The following is a 19073-nucleotide window of genomic DNA, read 5'->3' as shown; positions in this document are numbered from 1 at the left end:
ATCAAAAATCACAGTTTAATTTTGCGATCCCTAGTTCTGAGCTGCAAAACTGACTCGAAACAGCGATGAAACAGCTGTAACTTTGGTAATAATATTGATCAAATTCGCGGGATAAAAACTATTTCGTGCAAAACATATCTAGAGATGGGCTCACATGTACATGATAAGACGATACCGGAAGGGTATCGCCATCGGTTTGCAATGGGAAGTCAATGTTTGATAATCAAGAGAACAATTGATTTGCCCAGCGCTCAGATTTTGTTCATGACACGAGGTCGAGGAAGCTTTAGTTACTAACAGCGTTTCTGATTGGTCGATAGTACGTTGAAGGTATTTCTCTGACCAATCGAGTAAATGAATAGCAACCAGATAATGTATAAAAGCCGATGTGATTGGCTGAATATGTAAGCTTACGTAGGGGTAATGAATATTAATTCACAACAAACTATTGTGTATACTGTGATTGATAGCTGGGTTACGATGCTCAAAATAGCGATCGTGTTCAAGATTTTCGATTTAATTTTCCACAATTTTGCGGGGATTTAACCAGTACTTGTTAATGATTTTTATAATGAAGGGGCAGGGCTGGCCGGCTAGGGCACCCACGGCAACTTCATTTAGGGGCACGGCAAGTGACTGCCGTCGGTAAAGGACATATTTTGAGGGCATTACGGCAATGGGGGTGGGCACCCACGGCAATATGCCGTCGGTGCCGTGTGTTAATTCGAGGGCTGATTATAGCATTTGCTGAGGAGAACACCCTAAAAAAAAATTTAAATTCTGTTTTTTACACGATTGTAATCTACTTTAGTCAATAAAGATACTCTGCAAAAATCAAGACTTCAGGTGCTGTAGTTTTGTCAAAATCCGAGATTTTGAATAAAACGATGGAACCGGCGTTTTATTATTACGATGGAAATATTAGTCGAACACGTATGCACAGTGCCTACACGGCGTGCGGGATACACATACACACACACCCAGAGGATCGTATCGTATTACAACCGCGGGGGTAACATGCATGGGCGCAAGTAGTAAATTCCAATTTTCTATGCTTTACCTCACTTGTTCGGCTCAAAATTAAACTGGGACATATCTGAGAGTAAAAGCTAACATTTTATGGAAAATGAATACTAATCTATTTTTAAAGAAATGTTATAGTCTGGCTTTAATTCACCTGCGTTGATTGAATTTTAAAATAAACTTGCTGTACAGGCCTTCATATTCATATTTATTTTCCATCATAAAAACACAACACAATAACAAATAAGCAGATTATGAGATGGGGAGGTAGTTAAGGTACAACTGAAAGCAAAGAAATATCTGAAAATTGTGGAACATATAAATTGACTAAGTTGCTAAAAACACACAACCAATTCCACAACCTCGCATCTCACACTAGCATCAAAAGCATGAAAATAGTGACATCATAAATACATTGATTTTCAAACAAATACATAAATGTGACTAATATATTAGCAAATGTTTTATGTGGCATTACTACCTAATTTAAGGAGATGATAAAGATTTTAGATTTGTTTTAATTTGACCCAGTGTTTTAGAAAGGTATTATAATTTGGCAAACCATTCCATTTTTATATTTCTTAGCACTCATTTTTGTTAAGTGCATTGGACAAGGACAAACAGATAATGCCTGAAAAGTGAAAACCTGACAATGACTTTGTCACCTTTAATTTAAGCTGTATTTTATCCTTTAAAAAAGAAGACAATTTTGTTTTACAGCAACATTAGAATAAGTTTCTTGTTTCAAAAATGTAGCAAACAAGTTACGTTGCACACAATTCTAAAATATAACATTCTCAATACCTTTTGTCAACAGAAAAATGTACCACTTACGCAAGTCAGATTGATGAGTTGACAGAAAGAATGGACAATGCAGAGGCATTGGTACACGAGCAGGAAAACACCTATGATGCTCTTAAACAAGAGATAATAGAGAAAGAACAATTAGCCACACAAGCCTCGGCAGTGACATCAGCACAACTGAAGGAGAAAGAAGACCAATTAGCCAATTTGAAGAATGAATTAGCCAATTTGAAGAATGCCAAAGTCCAAGCATCAGAAGCTGATGATGAAATTAAGAAGTTGAACAATGAACTTACTGAGAAAGTGAAAGAAGTAGAGCATGCCCTAGCCCAACATGTTTCATGTCTGGAAGAAAAAGAGCTTAAAATTACTGAACTGAAAGGTGAAGTTGAGAGAGCCACAACACAAGAGAGTGAACTCACCACTACTAAGAGTACATTGGAGGCAAAGTTGGTGGAAGCTGAGAAAGCGCAAGCCACACATGCTTCACTCATTGAAGAAAAAGAAGCAAAGATCATGGAAGCTGAGAAAGCACAAGCCACACATGCTTCACTCATTGAGGAAAAAGAAGCAAAGTTGGTGGAAGCTGAGAAAGCACAAGCCACTCATGCTTCACTCATTGAGGAAAAAGAAGCAGAGATCATGAAACTCACCAGTAATCTTACTCTTGTGCAACAATCCTTGAAGGAAGCTAAAGAACAGAAGCAAAAGGGTGACTTAAACGGTCGTGTTTGAAGCCCATGAGCAACATATCAAGATGGAAAGTTTGGAAGAAAGTTTGAGAGGGCAGAGAAAGCTGCAGCTGATCTGCAAGGGAAGTTGGAAGCTGCTCAAGAGGAGCATCGCTCTGAAAGCACAGATTTACAATCTCAACTGGCGAATGTGCAAGAACAGATGAAAAACAGTACAGACGAAGTGAACCAATTGCAGAGCAAATTGAAGTCAATGCAGGAGGAAGGCGAGGTACAAATTAAGAATCTGTTGTCGCAACTAGACACTGCTAACAAAGCCACCAGTGATGCTTCAAAGCTTCAGCAGGAGGCGGAACAATTAAGAACAGAGATTAATAGAGTCCAAGAAAATCTTGAGTCAGCTTCACAAGAAAACAACCAGCAGGTTGACAGTTTATCCAACGAGTTAGATAAAGCTAGGGCAGATTTAAAATCAATGGAACAGGAGTCACAAGTCAGAGTTAAGGAGCTCGATGACAGTTTAAAAGATACCAAAGCTGAACTTGAAGAATCCAAAGAGGTTATCAAGAACAACTCAATGGAGATGGATGGTCTTAAAGGACAAATTGAAAATCTGCAGCAGAGGCTTGGCGAGTCTACTAAATCTTCCACATGTGCAAAGAAAGAACTGGAGAGACTGCAATTCAAAGCACAGGAAAGTGAAGCAGCTGTTAAAGATGGCGAGTCGGTATCGGAGCTTCTGAAGAACCAGGTCAAGAGTGTCGAGGCTGATTTAGAGAAGGAAAAGGCGATTACCGAAGAGCTGACTGGCAAGGTGAAGGAGCTTGAGGACACTCTGGCAGATCTTCAGGAGAGGTTTGATGAGGCCAATGAAACAGGACGAGAGGCAAGCGGAAGGTTAAGGAATCTAGAGGAAAGTCTTGGCAAGGTTAAAGAGGAACTTTCAGAGGAGCAAAAAGCTCACAAGGATACCAAGAATGCTGCATCTGGTTATGATGCCCGTATCTCAGAGATGAGGATATCACTGGAGGTAAGCAGGCAAAATAATGACATTTCATATCAACCATAATCAACCATAAGTACTTGTAGTTGATCTCGGCTTGTCTGACAGGTGTGTAACCAGCCTTGTCATTCCAGGTTGGCTAAAGCTTGTTTGTGAAATTTTGGCCAGGTCAGAAGCCTTGTTTATTATGAACTTCCATGATTGTTATCCCTGACTGATAAGTGTTATCCTGCAAGGACTCGCATTCTCTCCCATAATAATTCATATACCACTGTACATTTGTCATGAAAAGGTTGTTACGTTATGATAGACGTGTCAAACAGCTAATGGCTATGAATGATACTGACTTTTATCAGTTATCGTTTGAGTACCATGAATTATGGACACATTAATTTGTGCTTTAAACTATATATATATGTTGTGGTGGTGGACTGAGTGAGTTTCAAAAAACACTCGTCATTTTTTCTTGAAATTCAAGACAGGAAATTTTATTATCTCATTTGTTTCTATCAAATAAAATTAAACACAAATCATGTAAGTTATGCCATCAAAAGATTATGATTGATCAGTTGTCATTATGCCTTTCATTTCCCAATATTATATTTTGTATACCATATTTAGATGGCAGAAAGAACAGCAACGTCCATGGCCAAACAGATCAGGAGAACCAAGGAGGTTGAGGAGGAGCTTCAGCAAACCAAGAAGGCACTGGAAGAGAAAACACAACAGGCTGACAAACTTTCAAATGTTTCAGGTATTGACAACATTGAGGGATTTGTATAAATATACATAAATTTTGCATAAATACAGTGCTTGCTAGTTGATAATGACGGATTAGAAAAATAATTGACACTGACTGTGACATGGTTCACTCATTTTGTAATAATTTAGAATAAAGAAATGTTGCCCCCAATTCTAATCACCAATGTACAAATATCTTTTAATTATTACATAAACGTAAAACCTCACTTATCCAGATCAGAGTGGGAGAGCTTGGGCCATGTGTATGTCTCCCGTTGAAAGAGGGGTATAGTATTCCTCTGAATGTTTCACTGTTGCTTGTGGCAAAGTTGGATTCCAGGACTTTGATTCTTTAGTGTATGCTTGTTGCAATCTATACCGATTATAATGTAGTAATTGCTACATAAAGCTTTATAATGCTCATGCTTTACGATGCCAATACTGTTTGAATCACTCATTTGCAACCCATGACTGATTGCAAGACATTCTGATTTGGTCATAATCCAATATGGCAAATTTTCCCAAAAAAAATTGTGTATAGCGTTTTTAAAGAGGCTGTGTATTGAGAGTTCTGCCAGTCTTGTACAATCCTGTCTAACCAGCTGCTCATCTTCTGTAAATGTTATTATTGAAATGTTATCATTTCCAGGAGATACCAATCAAATGAGATCAAAGGTGGAGAATCTGGAAGAAAAGTTACGTGCAACAGAACAGCAACTTGAAGTGACAAAGCAGACCCTGCAGGACATGCTGAGCAAATGCAGCAGCCTGGAACAGAGTCTAGAGAGTAAGAAGGATTCTGTCAGAGACCAACAGAGTAGAATTGAGAGAATGGAGGAAGATCTGGAGGCTAAGAAATCAGAGGTGGTCAGGTTACAGGAAAATCAGGTGAGTCTGACAGGTGATATTACCTGGTTTCCTTCTCACACAGAACAATAACACAACAGATATGCCAATAGATTTATTTATAAGAGTGATAAAAGTGGGAGAATAGTTTGTGTATATGACTGCTTGGAATGATTTATCTGGTTGTCTGTTTCTACAGATCAGAAAGCTAGGAGTTGATAGGTTAGCGAACTATTTGACCGAATGTATCTTAACTTCTGTACTGCAGATGGTCGATTAGGTTTGTCTGTCGGGAAATAGTTAATCTTGAACATTGATTTTACCCGGTATTATGTGTCAGTTGCCACGATTGGTGTCATATTTTTTGCCATTATGGTGCCCCCTATCAATGGTGAAATTAGACAGGAAATTGGATATATATTCATAAATAATACAGAGGCCCAAACAGTTAGGCATCTAAGCTATTGTCGGTCAGTAAACTGGTGATAAGAATGTGTTTGTTCAAGCACCCAAACATTTTACTGAAGGTTGACCAAGAAACAGGAACATAAAAAGACAAACATAATTTTGCTGAAATTCTTTGCTCACTCACAGACACAGCATTCTGGCAACGAGAAGCAGCTAGAAGAAAATTGCCAACGTCTTGAACAGGAATTAGCAAATAAGACCAGCGCCATCAACATGTTGATGAAGAAGATGGAACAGAAATGCCAGGAGGTCAAAACAGCTCAACAACGTAAGTCACTTGGGCTTATTAACAACAAGGATTAGAGTTTGTGTGACTTTTGTATGTGGTATTTGTCTGTGTTACATCATTTTGATATTGTTCAAGTGTGCTGAATGTTAGTATCCAGGTCATACATTATACATGTACCCTATAGTTTGATCAGTTCGTAATCGGCGGGCCTTATAATATCGCGGATTGATATCAATATATTTTTTTGCTCTGAAAATCAGTTAAGAGATTAATTTCTTTTGTTTTTGACTTATTCAATTGCTACCTAGGAAATGGGCAATGATATTAGATCAAATGTGAACATTTCAGAATGGAAAAGTCATGTGGCTTGTATAGTAATATGTTTATCTCTGTAAAATGTCTGATTTACAGAAATGAAATCAACAGAAAAAGACTTGGACACACTTAAATCTGCATTACAAGAGCAAGAGGAAGCAATGGCTGAACAAGATAAATTCTTGAGTAGTAAAGAGGAGGATTACAAAACAATAGTAGAAGGTAAAAGGAACATTGCTCAGATCGTTTCAGCTGTAAATTAAGAAACTTTGCTGTTTTCATGTACTTGGTATACATTGAGAGCTTTCCCATCACACCATGTACTCCATGGATTAAATGTGATAGTTTGTTGTGAAATTATAATGTTAATGAAGAAAGGAGGTGGCCTCTCTTTATCATTTATTATATAATTGGTCGCTGAGAGAGAGTATGCAATCATGCCTAGGTGAGATTACCCAAGTACCAACTGTGAACTCAGGTAGTGTAGTGAAGATCTTAACTGATAATTGAGTGACTATGGTTCAATGCCCCACCAGAGTCTTAGCCAGAAATCAGAAACCACCCGTCCAAGCAGACACCAAAATTTGACCCTCAAATATAAAACAACTTGTCTATACCCATGGAAGGGTCACTAGGGTCAAATATGTCCTGATTTGGCCTTTACATGTCACTCTGAATTAGTCTCAAGTTCATATAACCTTAAAATCATCTGTTTTAGAGCTATCACATCTGTAAAATCCATTAAATCCACCCGTCTAAAATTAGATTAGGCCGTCTTAAAGACGGGTGGACGCATGGCTAGCTAAGACCTTGTGCCCCACTGAGTCCTGTTTGTTTGTTGTTCTCTCAATTTAATATGTCAGTTTGTAGAACGCTATTAAATATCATACTTTTGTAGTAACAGTGATATGGTTGTAAATAATAGTTAACTATCTAAGCAACAAATTGTCGGTAATTTACGAGTATGCCATTTTAATTTACCAATGCATTACTAGAATTGGAGAAGTTACAAGAGAAGTACACCACACTGATGAAGACCTCGTCAGAAGATCAGAAATCTCTGCGCCAAGCCCAGCGAGATCTGGCCAAATTCAACAGCAACAAATCAGCACAAGAGAAAGATCAAGGCGCTAAAGAGGCTGAACTAGAGAGTGCCATGAAGAAAGAGGAGGTAAGAAAATTGGACCAATTTGAAAAGAGATTCTGATTATGGCCAGTGGATTTTTGCCATGGTGTATCCATTTTATTTCTTGAGTGTTGCTTTGGCTGATTATTTTTTGCCATAAAACTGTATCAAATAGTAAGTGTTTGAAGAATGATGTCCGCAGAATTCCTTTGCAAGAATCAATCACACTGTGTCGAAATGCTAAGCCTGTGTTTGACTCTGTAAATAATGGTTCTTTAATCTGTTAACACTTTTATCATATATTCATTCAGGAACTTGCAAAAGAAGTAAAAACCCTAAAAGAAGCTCTAGAAGAGACGAACACTGAAGTGAAAGATTTGGAAAAAGAATTAGGTGTGACCAGGACAAATCTATCCAGGAAAGAGGAAGAGATGGAGAAGATGCAGATGGACATTGATAGGACTCAGCTGGAGTCGGACAAGATGCAGGAACAATGTGAGAGGCATCAAAAGGAGCTCAAGGAAAGAAGGAAGGAAGTGATGGAGTTAAGGGATAAGATGGAGAATAATGATGTGGAGGAGATGAAGAAGGATCAAGCTTGGAAGGATGACAAGGTATTTTATAGATGAGGCAATATCCTGTTGTTCTCGGGGCTCGTTTCACAAAGCCTTACGATCAATCTTATGATTGTATCTTGGTGTAGATTATTCACCCAGTAGTTCAAAACATTATTTTGTAAATTAAATCTAATACTGGAACTAAAATTTGCAACTCACTTTGCTATGTTGCGTCCGAAGTCTTCGGACTTCATGAGGCAATCAATCAATCAGATGCCTGACGAAGTCCAAAGTTTTCGGATGCAAGCGTAGCAAAGTGAGTTGCAAATTTTAGTTCAGTATTAGATTTAATTTACAAAATAATGATCTTACGATTGACTTACCACATGACATGCAAATCCCTATTAAATCAATCAATAGTAAGTGTTTTTAAAATGGGTCCCTGCTCTATTCTAATACATCAATGTGTTAATTGTTTTATTTAATCCTTCATGTACCAGACTTTTCAGGGTTTGTCCATGTCTTAAGTCTGACATTTGCTGAACCACATTACATCATTTTCACTCTAAATAGAAGGTAAATTGAAATTGTGAACATAATGATATTGATGAGTGTGCAACAATTTCTTCCTTACATCTCACCAGAACCAAAACTTTTATTTTCCTCAGTCTTGATTATTTAATCTTGTAATGATTGTTTTGATGCCTGAATAAAATATTGTATCAATTTTTACAGATTGCCGAGCTGGAAAAGCAGTTGCAAGAGCAAGAGAAGCTGAAGAAAGAAGAACTAGCTAAGTGGAGAAAGGATAAGGACACCCTACTAGGTGCACTGGAAGGAGAACTTGAGAGTTTAAGAGCAAAAGAGCAGAAAGCTTTAGACACTTTGGAAGACAAAGAGAAATACATAGAGCAACTGAAGAAGGAAATGCTGGAGCAAATGTCACAGTCGGCAGCTTTCACAGAAGATGACGAATCTGAGGAAGATGCAACAAGATCCACAAGAAGGTCAACCAGATCTACAGGAAATAGATCAAAGCGCACAAATAAATCAAACTTCTCCCAAAGCAATGAGGAGGAGTCCGACTATGGAGAACCTGTAAGGACAAGGAGCGTGTAAGGGGCGTCACGCTCTGCAGCCAGTTAAGGAGGAGGTGATTGTTATTGAAGATTCACCTGTTGTGACAAAAGACATTGTTGTCCAGGATCAAGCATCTAGTACAGAAGAACCATCTGCACCTAATGATGAGCAACAAGAAATAGATGAGGTAATTTCATTCAAAAAAATGAAGTGTTGCTATACAGTACTTATGTGAGTCTAATTAGGCAATTATATGATTCACACAGACCTGTAGGAAGCTTTCACCCCACTGCCACTCGGCCATTTTCAACCCCAAACTAGTCTTGTATGGAGTACTACTAGGAAGTTCCTTCTCAGGCGATAGAAGTGCTCTCCATTCCTGTTGAATGTGTTAAAATTGTTATTTCTAAAAATGACCACTGTATTGTAATGAGTGAGAAAAGTTACCAGAAGACATCCCAAACACTGTGAAATAAACTTAACACTGTCTTGTTCCATTTCTGCAGCCCATCTATGAGGAACCACCTAGTTATTATTCATCCACATCTTCATCAGAATCTGGCAGGCAGCCTTCAATGGTCATAATGGAGCCTGATGAGACAGACTCATCACGGGTGGAGATGGATGTCACTCCCCTCCAGAAGAAGACTCGCAATACTAGGCGAGGAAAGAAGAGAAAGAGCACAGAGATGTTGGAAGAGGTGGGTTGAAGTTGTTTATATTTTTCCCAGGTTGCTCCTACTGATTTCTCTATGGAGTTATATAATAAGAGATTGCAAATACATAGTTGTAGGGATTTTGTGAAAATCTACTGCCTGGGCGAAACATGCTTCGATCTTGCTGATATTTCAGCACAATAGCAGTATGCGCTCCAGTAAAAGTCTCCGAGAATTCCAAGTGGATCGGAGAAAATAAGTGTTTTGCCACACCCTAATGTTTAATTGGCAAAGGAGCAATGATTATCAACATTGACAATATTTACTTGCTTGTATTGTAGACCAAGTTCCATATATTTTCATGCATTCTCATGATTTCTATTATCAAGTCATTAACTTGAATCTTCCCTTCTCATACTGTGCTCTTTTTATGAGTGGCTTTAAAGCAAAATACTCCAGGTTTCTTTGTAATCTGTTTTGAATTTCCCTTTTGTTCATAAAGATTCTCCACTAATCACTCTGTTATCACAATTTGAATTGCCCTCCATGCACTTTGCACACATGTATGCTCACATCATTGCAGGTAAAAGGAGCATCATTCTTATTTTCAGTTTCTTCCAGTCTGAAGTGTTTGGTTTTGTGCATCATTGCACCTATAACATAACACCATCAATTGCATGCATCAACATTCATTTCACTTTTCAAGTACCATCCATTAGGCTATTCCATTTGAAATGCATACACCCCTTATGGAAGACATGATTTTAATCTGCCACACAGGTAGTGAATTTCAAATGGGGTTATCTGAATGGGTGACTCCAATCTACACCCCTGTGTGGGAGATTTAAGGTTATGTCATGCATATGGGGTCTATGGATTTCAACTGTAATATTGCATTTCACCTATTGACTATTTGATTTGATATCCATCATATATCAATGGCTCAGTGGGGGAAAATGAGACGTGTACTTATTGGGTGCACACATCAACCAATGGCATGCGTCTCTATGCCGCTGAGTCATTGATTTTACACAGGCTTATAACACACCATGTCATTAACAACATGAGAATTGGGAAGATGACCAACTAATTAACAGATTTGTTCTGCCCATTTATCCCCAATGTGTTTTTGTTATGTAGGGCAAAGCGACTGGTGCACACGGCATGATGAAATGGGTGAATTTGACAGCCAGCCAATTCAAGAAACATGGCTGCTCAAGCACCGACATCAATGAATCTAATATATACTCATCTCAGGTATACATGCAATTGTGTGTAGGCCTACCACATACAGACTGGTCATATAAAATGTTGCATGCAAATTTCCCTCATTTTATGGAAAAGTGGTGGTTAACTTGATCCTCATTTTCATATTAGCAATAAGAAACCTTTTATCGGTGAAAATGGATTATTGTTTTAAAATATGTCTTTTTAAAGATTCCAAGATTGTCAGTGTACCGGATTTCCGGATTGTGTTTTTTCAAAGTGACTCTTTGTGCACAGTATGCTTGATTTGAAAAGGTGCTTCAGAATTGGTTGGCATTCAAAGTCTTTTGCATTTTTATTGTTTTATTGCTATAATTCATTGAATTGTTCCTATTTACTTTGCCAATATATCAAGCATGTGGATTTTTGTATGCACTGCACATGGATTTCAGGCTCACCAAGAACAAATTTGAGTCTACCTCATTATTATGAAGTGAGTGAAAAATGAGCGAAAATTGGTGTAATGCAACACTTAAATGATCAGTCTGTACTTGACTATCATGTCTAGAGAGGGAGGGTGTTCTCTCAAAAGTTATGATCAGTTCTGATCAATTTCCATTAGCATTAATCAATGTAGGGGAAAAGTTCTGGGTATATAAAATAGCACTCTTGGAACTCTAGGAAGATAAAAGCCTTTTAATCCATTGAAAAACATGTCAAGTCATGGAAAAGTAAACATGCACTTCTTGAAAATAAGGTATGGAAAAAATAACCCCTTCTGTAAGGGGTTACCCCTGAATCAAACCTGAAAGGATGTGAAAGTAAAAGAAAAGAGAAGAGCAAATCCACATTTTATTGTGTGCGTAGTGATTCTAGTTTAGAATATTGAGGTGTAGTGGTGTAATTGATGTTTGTGTACAATTTACTGAATGGGTTGATGAGGATGCATGTCTTCTGTATTTGCATGCTGCACAGTTTCCTTTTTAGCCAGCTTGGGTGTAAGCCAGTCTATGTATTGAATGAACTTACTGTCATGTGTTTGTCCTCATGCATGCATATACCTACCATGTCACACATTATGTTGAATTAATGTTATTAATCATGTATCAAGATCAAGTGGCCATCTGCAGGAATTTGCCAGATAACAGTTCAAATATTGCATGTGAAAGCTGACATAAAATAGTTTGTGGATTTCAACCCAGCAACAACTTGACACATGTACACTTCCAAGTAATTTAAGACAAAGTGCTATCAGTAATGTGAATCTTTTTTTGTTGTCGTAATCTAGGAGATGGAAACTGGCAGTAAGAAGAAAGGAACTGCAAGAAACACAAGAGGCAGGAGGCGAACCCGGGCTGCTTGTAGGGAAGAAACTGATGTAAGTGGGATAGATATGAATGGTTAAATTCAAGCTTAATGTTTGGTCATTATGATATAGGAAATATGCTTACGAACAACTTGAGTTTTTTTGTTTAATATGTTTATGTTTCATATGGTTTTTAAGCAAACTGAGCATGAGTCAGATGATGGTTAAATTGATGTTGTGATATACAAGGTGTCCCATAAAAAGGTTACATGTAGAAAATGAACCACATTTTATGATGGTACAACAAAACACTGTCATTTTTTCAGGTATTATTTATTCATCCTTTTTGTAATTGTCTGCTAAGTTTCAACTCCATATCTTAAAAGCAACTTAACTTATGAGCGCAAGATGACAAGGGTGTCAAGAGTGACTAATAATCAAAATATCGCACAACGAAAGTTAAACACAAGCACATCTTTGTGCTCTATTTTTTCTAATTACTTTTTATTTCTCTTTTTTTTTCATGGTTGAAAAACTTTTTGCACTAAAGAATCACATTGACAATTAAATATTGCACATCTCTTACAAAGCTTCGTGACTCTCGTTGGTAGAAATAAAGATGGTGATTAGAGAGGAACATTTTTTGGTGATCAACATTATAAAATTAATAACAATTTGCATTTAGGCTGAATGGGTTTTGTTGAGTTGAAATCGCTGCTGTGTTATATACTGAGGAATATTGTCCATTTTCTGACCGAATTTTCGAATTAAAACTGAACAAGTTTAATTATCTGTTCTACAAAATAATATACTGCGCCTGCCGTGCTATGGCTGGACCTACTCAAATGACCCGCCAAATGAACTGTATACGCAGTGTGTGGGCAGCGAACCTCGTGTTGCATTATGTCACGTAAACATGGTAAACAGCTTGCTCAGGAATGCGTGGAATGCGAGCTAAATACGCACGTTGTGAAGTTGACATTCACAGGGGTACTAGTAGAGGGTACATAGATTATGTCATTAAAAGGACATTTATATTTGTTAACATTAACTTAGAATGTTTTCAAAAATCTACATGTAACCTTTTTTTGGGACACCCGGTATGTGTGGAATCTTACTTACGTTTTAATTGCAATTTACCATCTTGGTTGTCCAGTAAAGATGGATTTAAAAACTGTTTATGAGGAATAATCATTTAAAATGTTTATGAAGTATTTGTAGTACATGTTTTCCCTGACTCACATATCCAAGATTGCCTCTGGATTTTTCTGTTGGTGCATGAATTAGCCGTGAGCGAAGGCAGTATTAAGGTTGGTCTGAACCCTGGAATTATGGAAACTTTCGGGCCTCATAACTGCTAAATTGTTGGTCTAAAGTATATAAAAGTATACATATTTAGAATGGCAATTCCAGGGTTCAGACCAACCTTAAGACAATAGTTTGAGTAAAATATGGCACTTGACTCCATTTTTAATCATAACATCTTAACTTCTCTACACAGCATGGCCTGATTTAAACAAATATCTGAAGACCTCACAAAAAGTAAATCAGCCGTTATAAATATGCCTATGGCTTCAGAACTATTAATCATATTCACAATATTCTAAAATAGAAAGATTGATTATTTATGTAATGTAGATAACAGCAGTTTTTTTTTAAAGAAAAAAAACATGAACTTAAAAGTTACTTATGCACTGATCAATCGTTATTAAAGCATTGTGGAATCTAAAACCCGCCATTATCACACTTAATTCAAATCAATAGAATTTACTTCAAAAATGAAAATGGGCACTTGTTACCTTCAATACTGATGCAATTGTGACAAATATTGTTACACCTTTACAACAGTCATTGCACTCATACACTGATAACAAGGTATATCCTGTTCAAACTTAACCAACTATTGAATTGTCTTTCTCCTTGGGTTTTCAAATTTAGGATTTCTAGTTCTAGGCATATCACAGCTGAGTTACTTTCTGTGCGGCGCTTATAACTTAGATTATGACCACATTGTTTGTAAACACATCATGATATGTTATCTAATACTTGATTTTGTTATTAGGAATCAGAGAACCAGCCAAGTGGTTTCGTAGCAGATGGTCCCGTACCCCCGCCAGGTCGTAACTCCAGGAAGGCACTCTCCAAAATAGGAGACATGTTCCAAAATTCACCCTTTGGGAAATCAGGTATGATATATTCCATCTTTAAGACGGCTATCTTAAGCCTAAATATGTAACTTGTACACATAACACATGGGACAAGCACTGTGTATTGAGTGAATTCACACATATCACAGCCAATCATATGCACAACACCCAATGGACATCTGTCTTTATGCCTCTGATCCATCATTGATTATGTCAGTTGTGAAACACCTAGTGCACTTATGCACTGGTGCAAGTCATGCACTGTTCAATGAGTGAGCTCATGTATATCACAGCCAACCATACATAGCAGCTAACGTGATGTATGTCTTTCTGCTGCTGAATCACCAATAATTATGATACACTTGATATGACTGTAATCATCTCATTGATTCATTTCTAAATAAGTTAGTGACTGTAGAGTTTAGATGCCTAAAAAGCAAAACCTGCTGCTACAGCTGCATAGTCATTATAGGTGTACTTAATCTAGATAGTGAACAAAGAAGCTTACAAAAGTAGACCGCACATTTATCATTTCTGCCCAAATTTGATTAAAAATATTTTAAGTGGTTCATTTGACCAAATCCATCATTTGATTACATGCATTAGTTGCCATTTGCTATGCAGCTCTTTGGTAGATCTTATTGCTTTTGGTGGCATTTGATTAGAAGTTGGTTTAAACTTAGGTAAGCAAAATGGCAGTAATTTCAGGAAAGAAAAAAATAGCTAGGTTGGAAGAAAAGGCTAGGTTGACAATCTGATGAAGGATTATATGGATTTGCTAGGGTGAATTGTTTGAAATAAAACAAAATAGATTTAGAATATTAATCATCCAAAGACCATCGCAGAAGGTTGCTGCTGTTTTGTCTGGTGTGCATCAAAATTAAACCTCTATATTTACATGTATTATTTTGAACTGAAGTGCATTCTAGATGCTGCCCTGCATGTAAACCAGGTAAAATCATATCAAGTCAAACAGTTCTGTTCATCCATAATTACCAACCATCAGATGTCATCTCTCCATACATCAAAATTTCATCCTATAAGAGTTGATAAAACTTGAACCATTATCTCCACCATCATTATTTCATCATTAATTAATCAATAAATAAATGTCTGTGATTTAACATGCGCTACAGTGTATGTGGGATGTGTGTGAATATTTGTGTGAGTTGTGGGGATGTGTACACTAGGATGTGTCCATAGACCATGTTACCCCCACCATCCTGTATGTGTGTGTGCGCTTTTGTAATCACCAGCACACAATGACACGCTGGAGTAGTACTGCAGACCCATATGAACTGTGGACAATGTGGAATCCATGGTTCTACTTCACATTGAGGCCCACCCACACATTCTTATTCCAAGTTTTTAGTTTTAATTTGCTCCAGCAGTTCGGATTCTGTAAGTAAAAATGTGTATCAAAGTGGTACACAACTTCTTGGGTGGTAAATACCATGTTTTTGTTCATACTGTTTAAACTAAACATATTTCTGGCCTGAGAGAGGATCAAATTATTTTGATACTTTTAAGTTAAATGGCTAATTGCAAATGATTGCTTCCAAATAAAAAAATGTTTGATTCATACTTAAATGAGAGTTTGTTTTGTTTGTGTACCATGACATATTATTCATTGCATGATTTTCCATTTACTTTCCCTTCATCATTTTGAGATCTGTGTGGATACACATTTTAACTCTGATCCCTGTTATGGAGAGTAACAAGTGAAATGGCTGTGAAGTATTTGCTATATCCACACCATCTGGTCTTGAGATTTCATTGACCTCTGCTTGCACCAAATGCACAGACTCAGACTTGCATCAGATGCTTAGATTTAAAACACTTTCCTTCCATCATTGTTTTAAGTTTATTATTGTGTTTCTTTTGTTAGTAGTTTTGTTTGTAAATGTATTCTAAATGCTAATTTGCTAACCAAAAATCTGTAATAAAATGAAATTTTTTTTGCATTTGACTTTAAAATGCTGCACTAATATGAAATTGTTGGCTATGTTCAGAAACTGAGTGAGCAAAAGAGTGTAAGCACAGGAGTATGTAAGTGTAACAAGCTTAGCCTTTTAACAACGTAAGCTTTTTAACAACCTTGTGATTTATGTTAATTACTTTTCAAATGCAGGGTCATGCCCGTAGTGGCCCTGATAATGCCTTAACAAGGAAGTACATGGCTGAGGGATAGCCCTCAATGTCACTCCAGACATGCCACTGCAATGTGAATCATTTAACACATTCAACCTTTGAATTTTGTTTTACATAAATTTATGTTTCAAAATTTGTTGGATTATTATTTGCTGACCATTTGCTGCACATTTAATACTTTATGTAGTTTTCCCATGTATTCTAATTCTTGTAGTAATTGAGGAGTCTAATTATTCAGCTTTTGCTTCAAATCTTCTGGCAGAACATGTTGCGATGACAATCTACAGATGGATTCTGGGCTAGATAAAATTCAGTATCAGTATGACACAGATATTTACATACTGATTGAAGATAAGCCTTATGCATGCAAAAAAATGACATTTGTACATCAAAGTACTAGCCCTTTTAAAGGCATTTGGGTAGCTTTTGACCTTCTGTGTACTTGTGGGTCCCTCAAATTAGCTCAGGCCAGGAGCAATCACTCTCTTACTCCGGTTGTGAGTTCTTTTGGTATATTTTTTTCTTATTCTACATAAAACAACCTTTCTCTGCCAAAAAGACAAATCATAAAATGCATCATTGCAACATGTACAGCCATATTTTAAGCCACAATCAGTTATGTATTAACCCTAACAGAACTAGGACTCACTAAAGCTCACTATTAAAACCGCTCTGCGTGCACGGATTCCACGGGACTTGATGACGCAATCAGACCAAGTCATATATACCCAGGGAATCGTTGGCGGGCCAACGTCACCTGTGTAGCTACATGCTGGGGATCTTCTGCGTGGCATGCGAGGGGTCCGAGGTTCGAATCCGGGGTGCCAAGTGACTTTCTTCTTCATCTTCTCTCCTTTTTCGTTCCTTCTTTCCCTTCCGATAGCCAAAAACCTCGGGTAGGGTTAGGGTTAGTGACCATGCATATTTTCCCTATATGCCTTCTTAACCCTAACAGAACTAGGACTCACTAAAGCTCACTATTAAAACCGCTCTGCGTGCACGGATTCCACGGGACTTGATGACTTAATCAGACCAAGTCATATATACCCAGGGAATCGTTGGGGCCAACGTCACCTGTGTAGCTACATGCTGGGGATCTTCTGCGTGGCATGCGAGGGTCCGAGGTTCGAATCCGGGGGTGCCAAGTGACTTTCTTCTTCATCTTCTCTCCTTTTCGTTCCTTCTTTCCCTTCCGATAGCCAAAAAACCTCGGGTAGGGTTAGGGTTAGTGTGAGTCAGTTTTCTATATAAAAGAATATATTTTTCAGTTCCTTGCTTGATGATGAAAACTCTGAAACTTAATTCTAAAGAAAGTAATATTGCTCATTAACATCTGAATTTGTCTTTAGTTCTCAAGTACTGCTGATTGTGGCTTGAACTTTGCTCTTAAATGCACCACTGCTTTTTGTTTTTGTCTACGTCTCTGCACTGTCTCTTTCCTTCTTCACAGCGGGTAGCAGTACTAACAAGTCCTCTCCTCCATCTCGTACTCGTACAGCCAAAAAACTTGTTGACAACATACAGTCACCGAAGCAGTCTCCTCCAAGGACAGTAGAAGTAGCAGTACAAGGGGCAGAAACTAAGAGGAGAAGGAAGCTGTACAAGACTGAGATTTCAACACCATATGACGCCTCCCCCTATGAGGTATTTGATTGTTACCATATTAGTAGCAACCAGGGCTCTCTTGAATTTGACACAGGCCTCTTCCACCATTAGCAAATGAGAGATGTAAATTCATTGGTCAAGGTGTAAAAAGCTCTTAATAACCAAGCCCCAATGTTTGTGACTGAGTTATTTGGATATTATAAGCCATCTTAGATCTGCCAAAAATATCACAGGCTCACCATCTTTTCATTTTTATCAACCTTTGGTGGAAACAGATTTCAGATTGTAGCCGCAAAAACCTGGAATTCACTTTGAAATAAGATCAGCCCTCTCTGGCAAGCTCTCTCTTATGCTTTTTGTTCCATCATATTTATGTATTAACAACAACAACAACAAACAGGTATTTAGGACGCTATTCACAAGGTACCATTATTGTAAGCACCTTGGTTCTATGGTGAAAGGTGCATCATAAAAGCTCTTGTATTTAAGACAGCTGTAGCTGGATGAGGTGTCAAGATGTAAATGCCAGCCTTAAGTGTAGGTAAACTCTCACCTAAAAGCACTTTATTAAGCAAAATTTGGATGACTCTGCACTCGTTAAAATGCATCAGAAAACAATTAGGTGGTAGGCAGGCAAGTTGTGACTGCAGTAGCTGTTGCAATCTGTGACAATAGTGAGCCCTGGTACAATGGTGAGCCTTGGTACTAACTAATAATTGCTTGTAAGTTTATAATAAATCATCTCGCAGGTATAGTCGCAGGCAGGCTGAGATAAACCCACAATGTTGTGTCGGACGTCACCAAAACAGTATCATGCTATGATTGACTGTCTTGCCGATTGACCTAATATGTGAGCTGACCATGTGTGCAGCATCCTTTCAAAGCACAAACTTGCTATGCCCATCAAGGATGATGTCAGACACAATATTCTGAGTTTATCTCTGCCGGCGACTATATTTGTTGCTACATGAAATCTGAATTGAACTGGAAGTAACGTTGAAAAAAATTCCTTGGTATCAAAAACTGTTCCCCACTCACTTCCTATATTTTGATATGAAATCCAAAGCAAATCCATTTGCAACATGTGGTCAGGATATCCTCAAAAAGGTAGTTACCCA

At 37.6% G+C, this 19073-nt stretch overlaps 1 protein-coding gene across 1 annotated transcript in view; it reads left to right on the top strand.

Moving 5' to 3' along the window:
- LOC140149101 (uncharacterized) overlaps nucleotides 1-19073 on the top strand; it is a 41908-nt gene that overhangs the window by 19227 nt on the left and 3608 nt on the right. Inside the window, 14 exon segments of the mRNA XM_072171268.1 lie at nucleotides 1841-3549; nucleotides 4144-4276; nucleotides 4913-5151; nucleotides 5704-5845; nucleotides 6218-6343; nucleotides 7117-7292; nucleotides 7559-7861; nucleotides 8540-8916; nucleotides 8918-9071; nucleotides 9391-9585; nucleotides 10681-10797; nucleotides 12035-12124; nucleotides 14115-14238; nucleotides 17801-17994. Coding sequence (XP_072027369.1) covers nucleotides 1841-3549; nucleotides 4144-4276; nucleotides 4913-5151; nucleotides 5704-5845; nucleotides 6218-6343; nucleotides 7117-7292; nucleotides 7559-7861; nucleotides 8540-8916; nucleotides 8918-9071; nucleotides 9391-9585; nucleotides 10681-10797; nucleotides 12035-12124; nucleotides 14115-14238; nucleotides 17801-17994 — 4079 coding nt within the window.

The sequence above is a fragment of the Amphiura filiformis genome, chromosome 3, assembly GCF_039555335.1.
Source record: "Amphiura filiformis chromosome 3, Afil_fr2py, whole genome shotgun sequence".
Taxonomy (NCBI): domain Eukaryota; kingdom Metazoa; phylum Echinodermata; class Ophiuroidea; order Amphilepidida; family Amphiuridae; genus Amphiura; species Amphiura filiformis.
The sequence above is the reverse complement of the archived record's forward strand: the minus strand, read 5'-3'. Positions and strand labels throughout refer to the sequence as shown.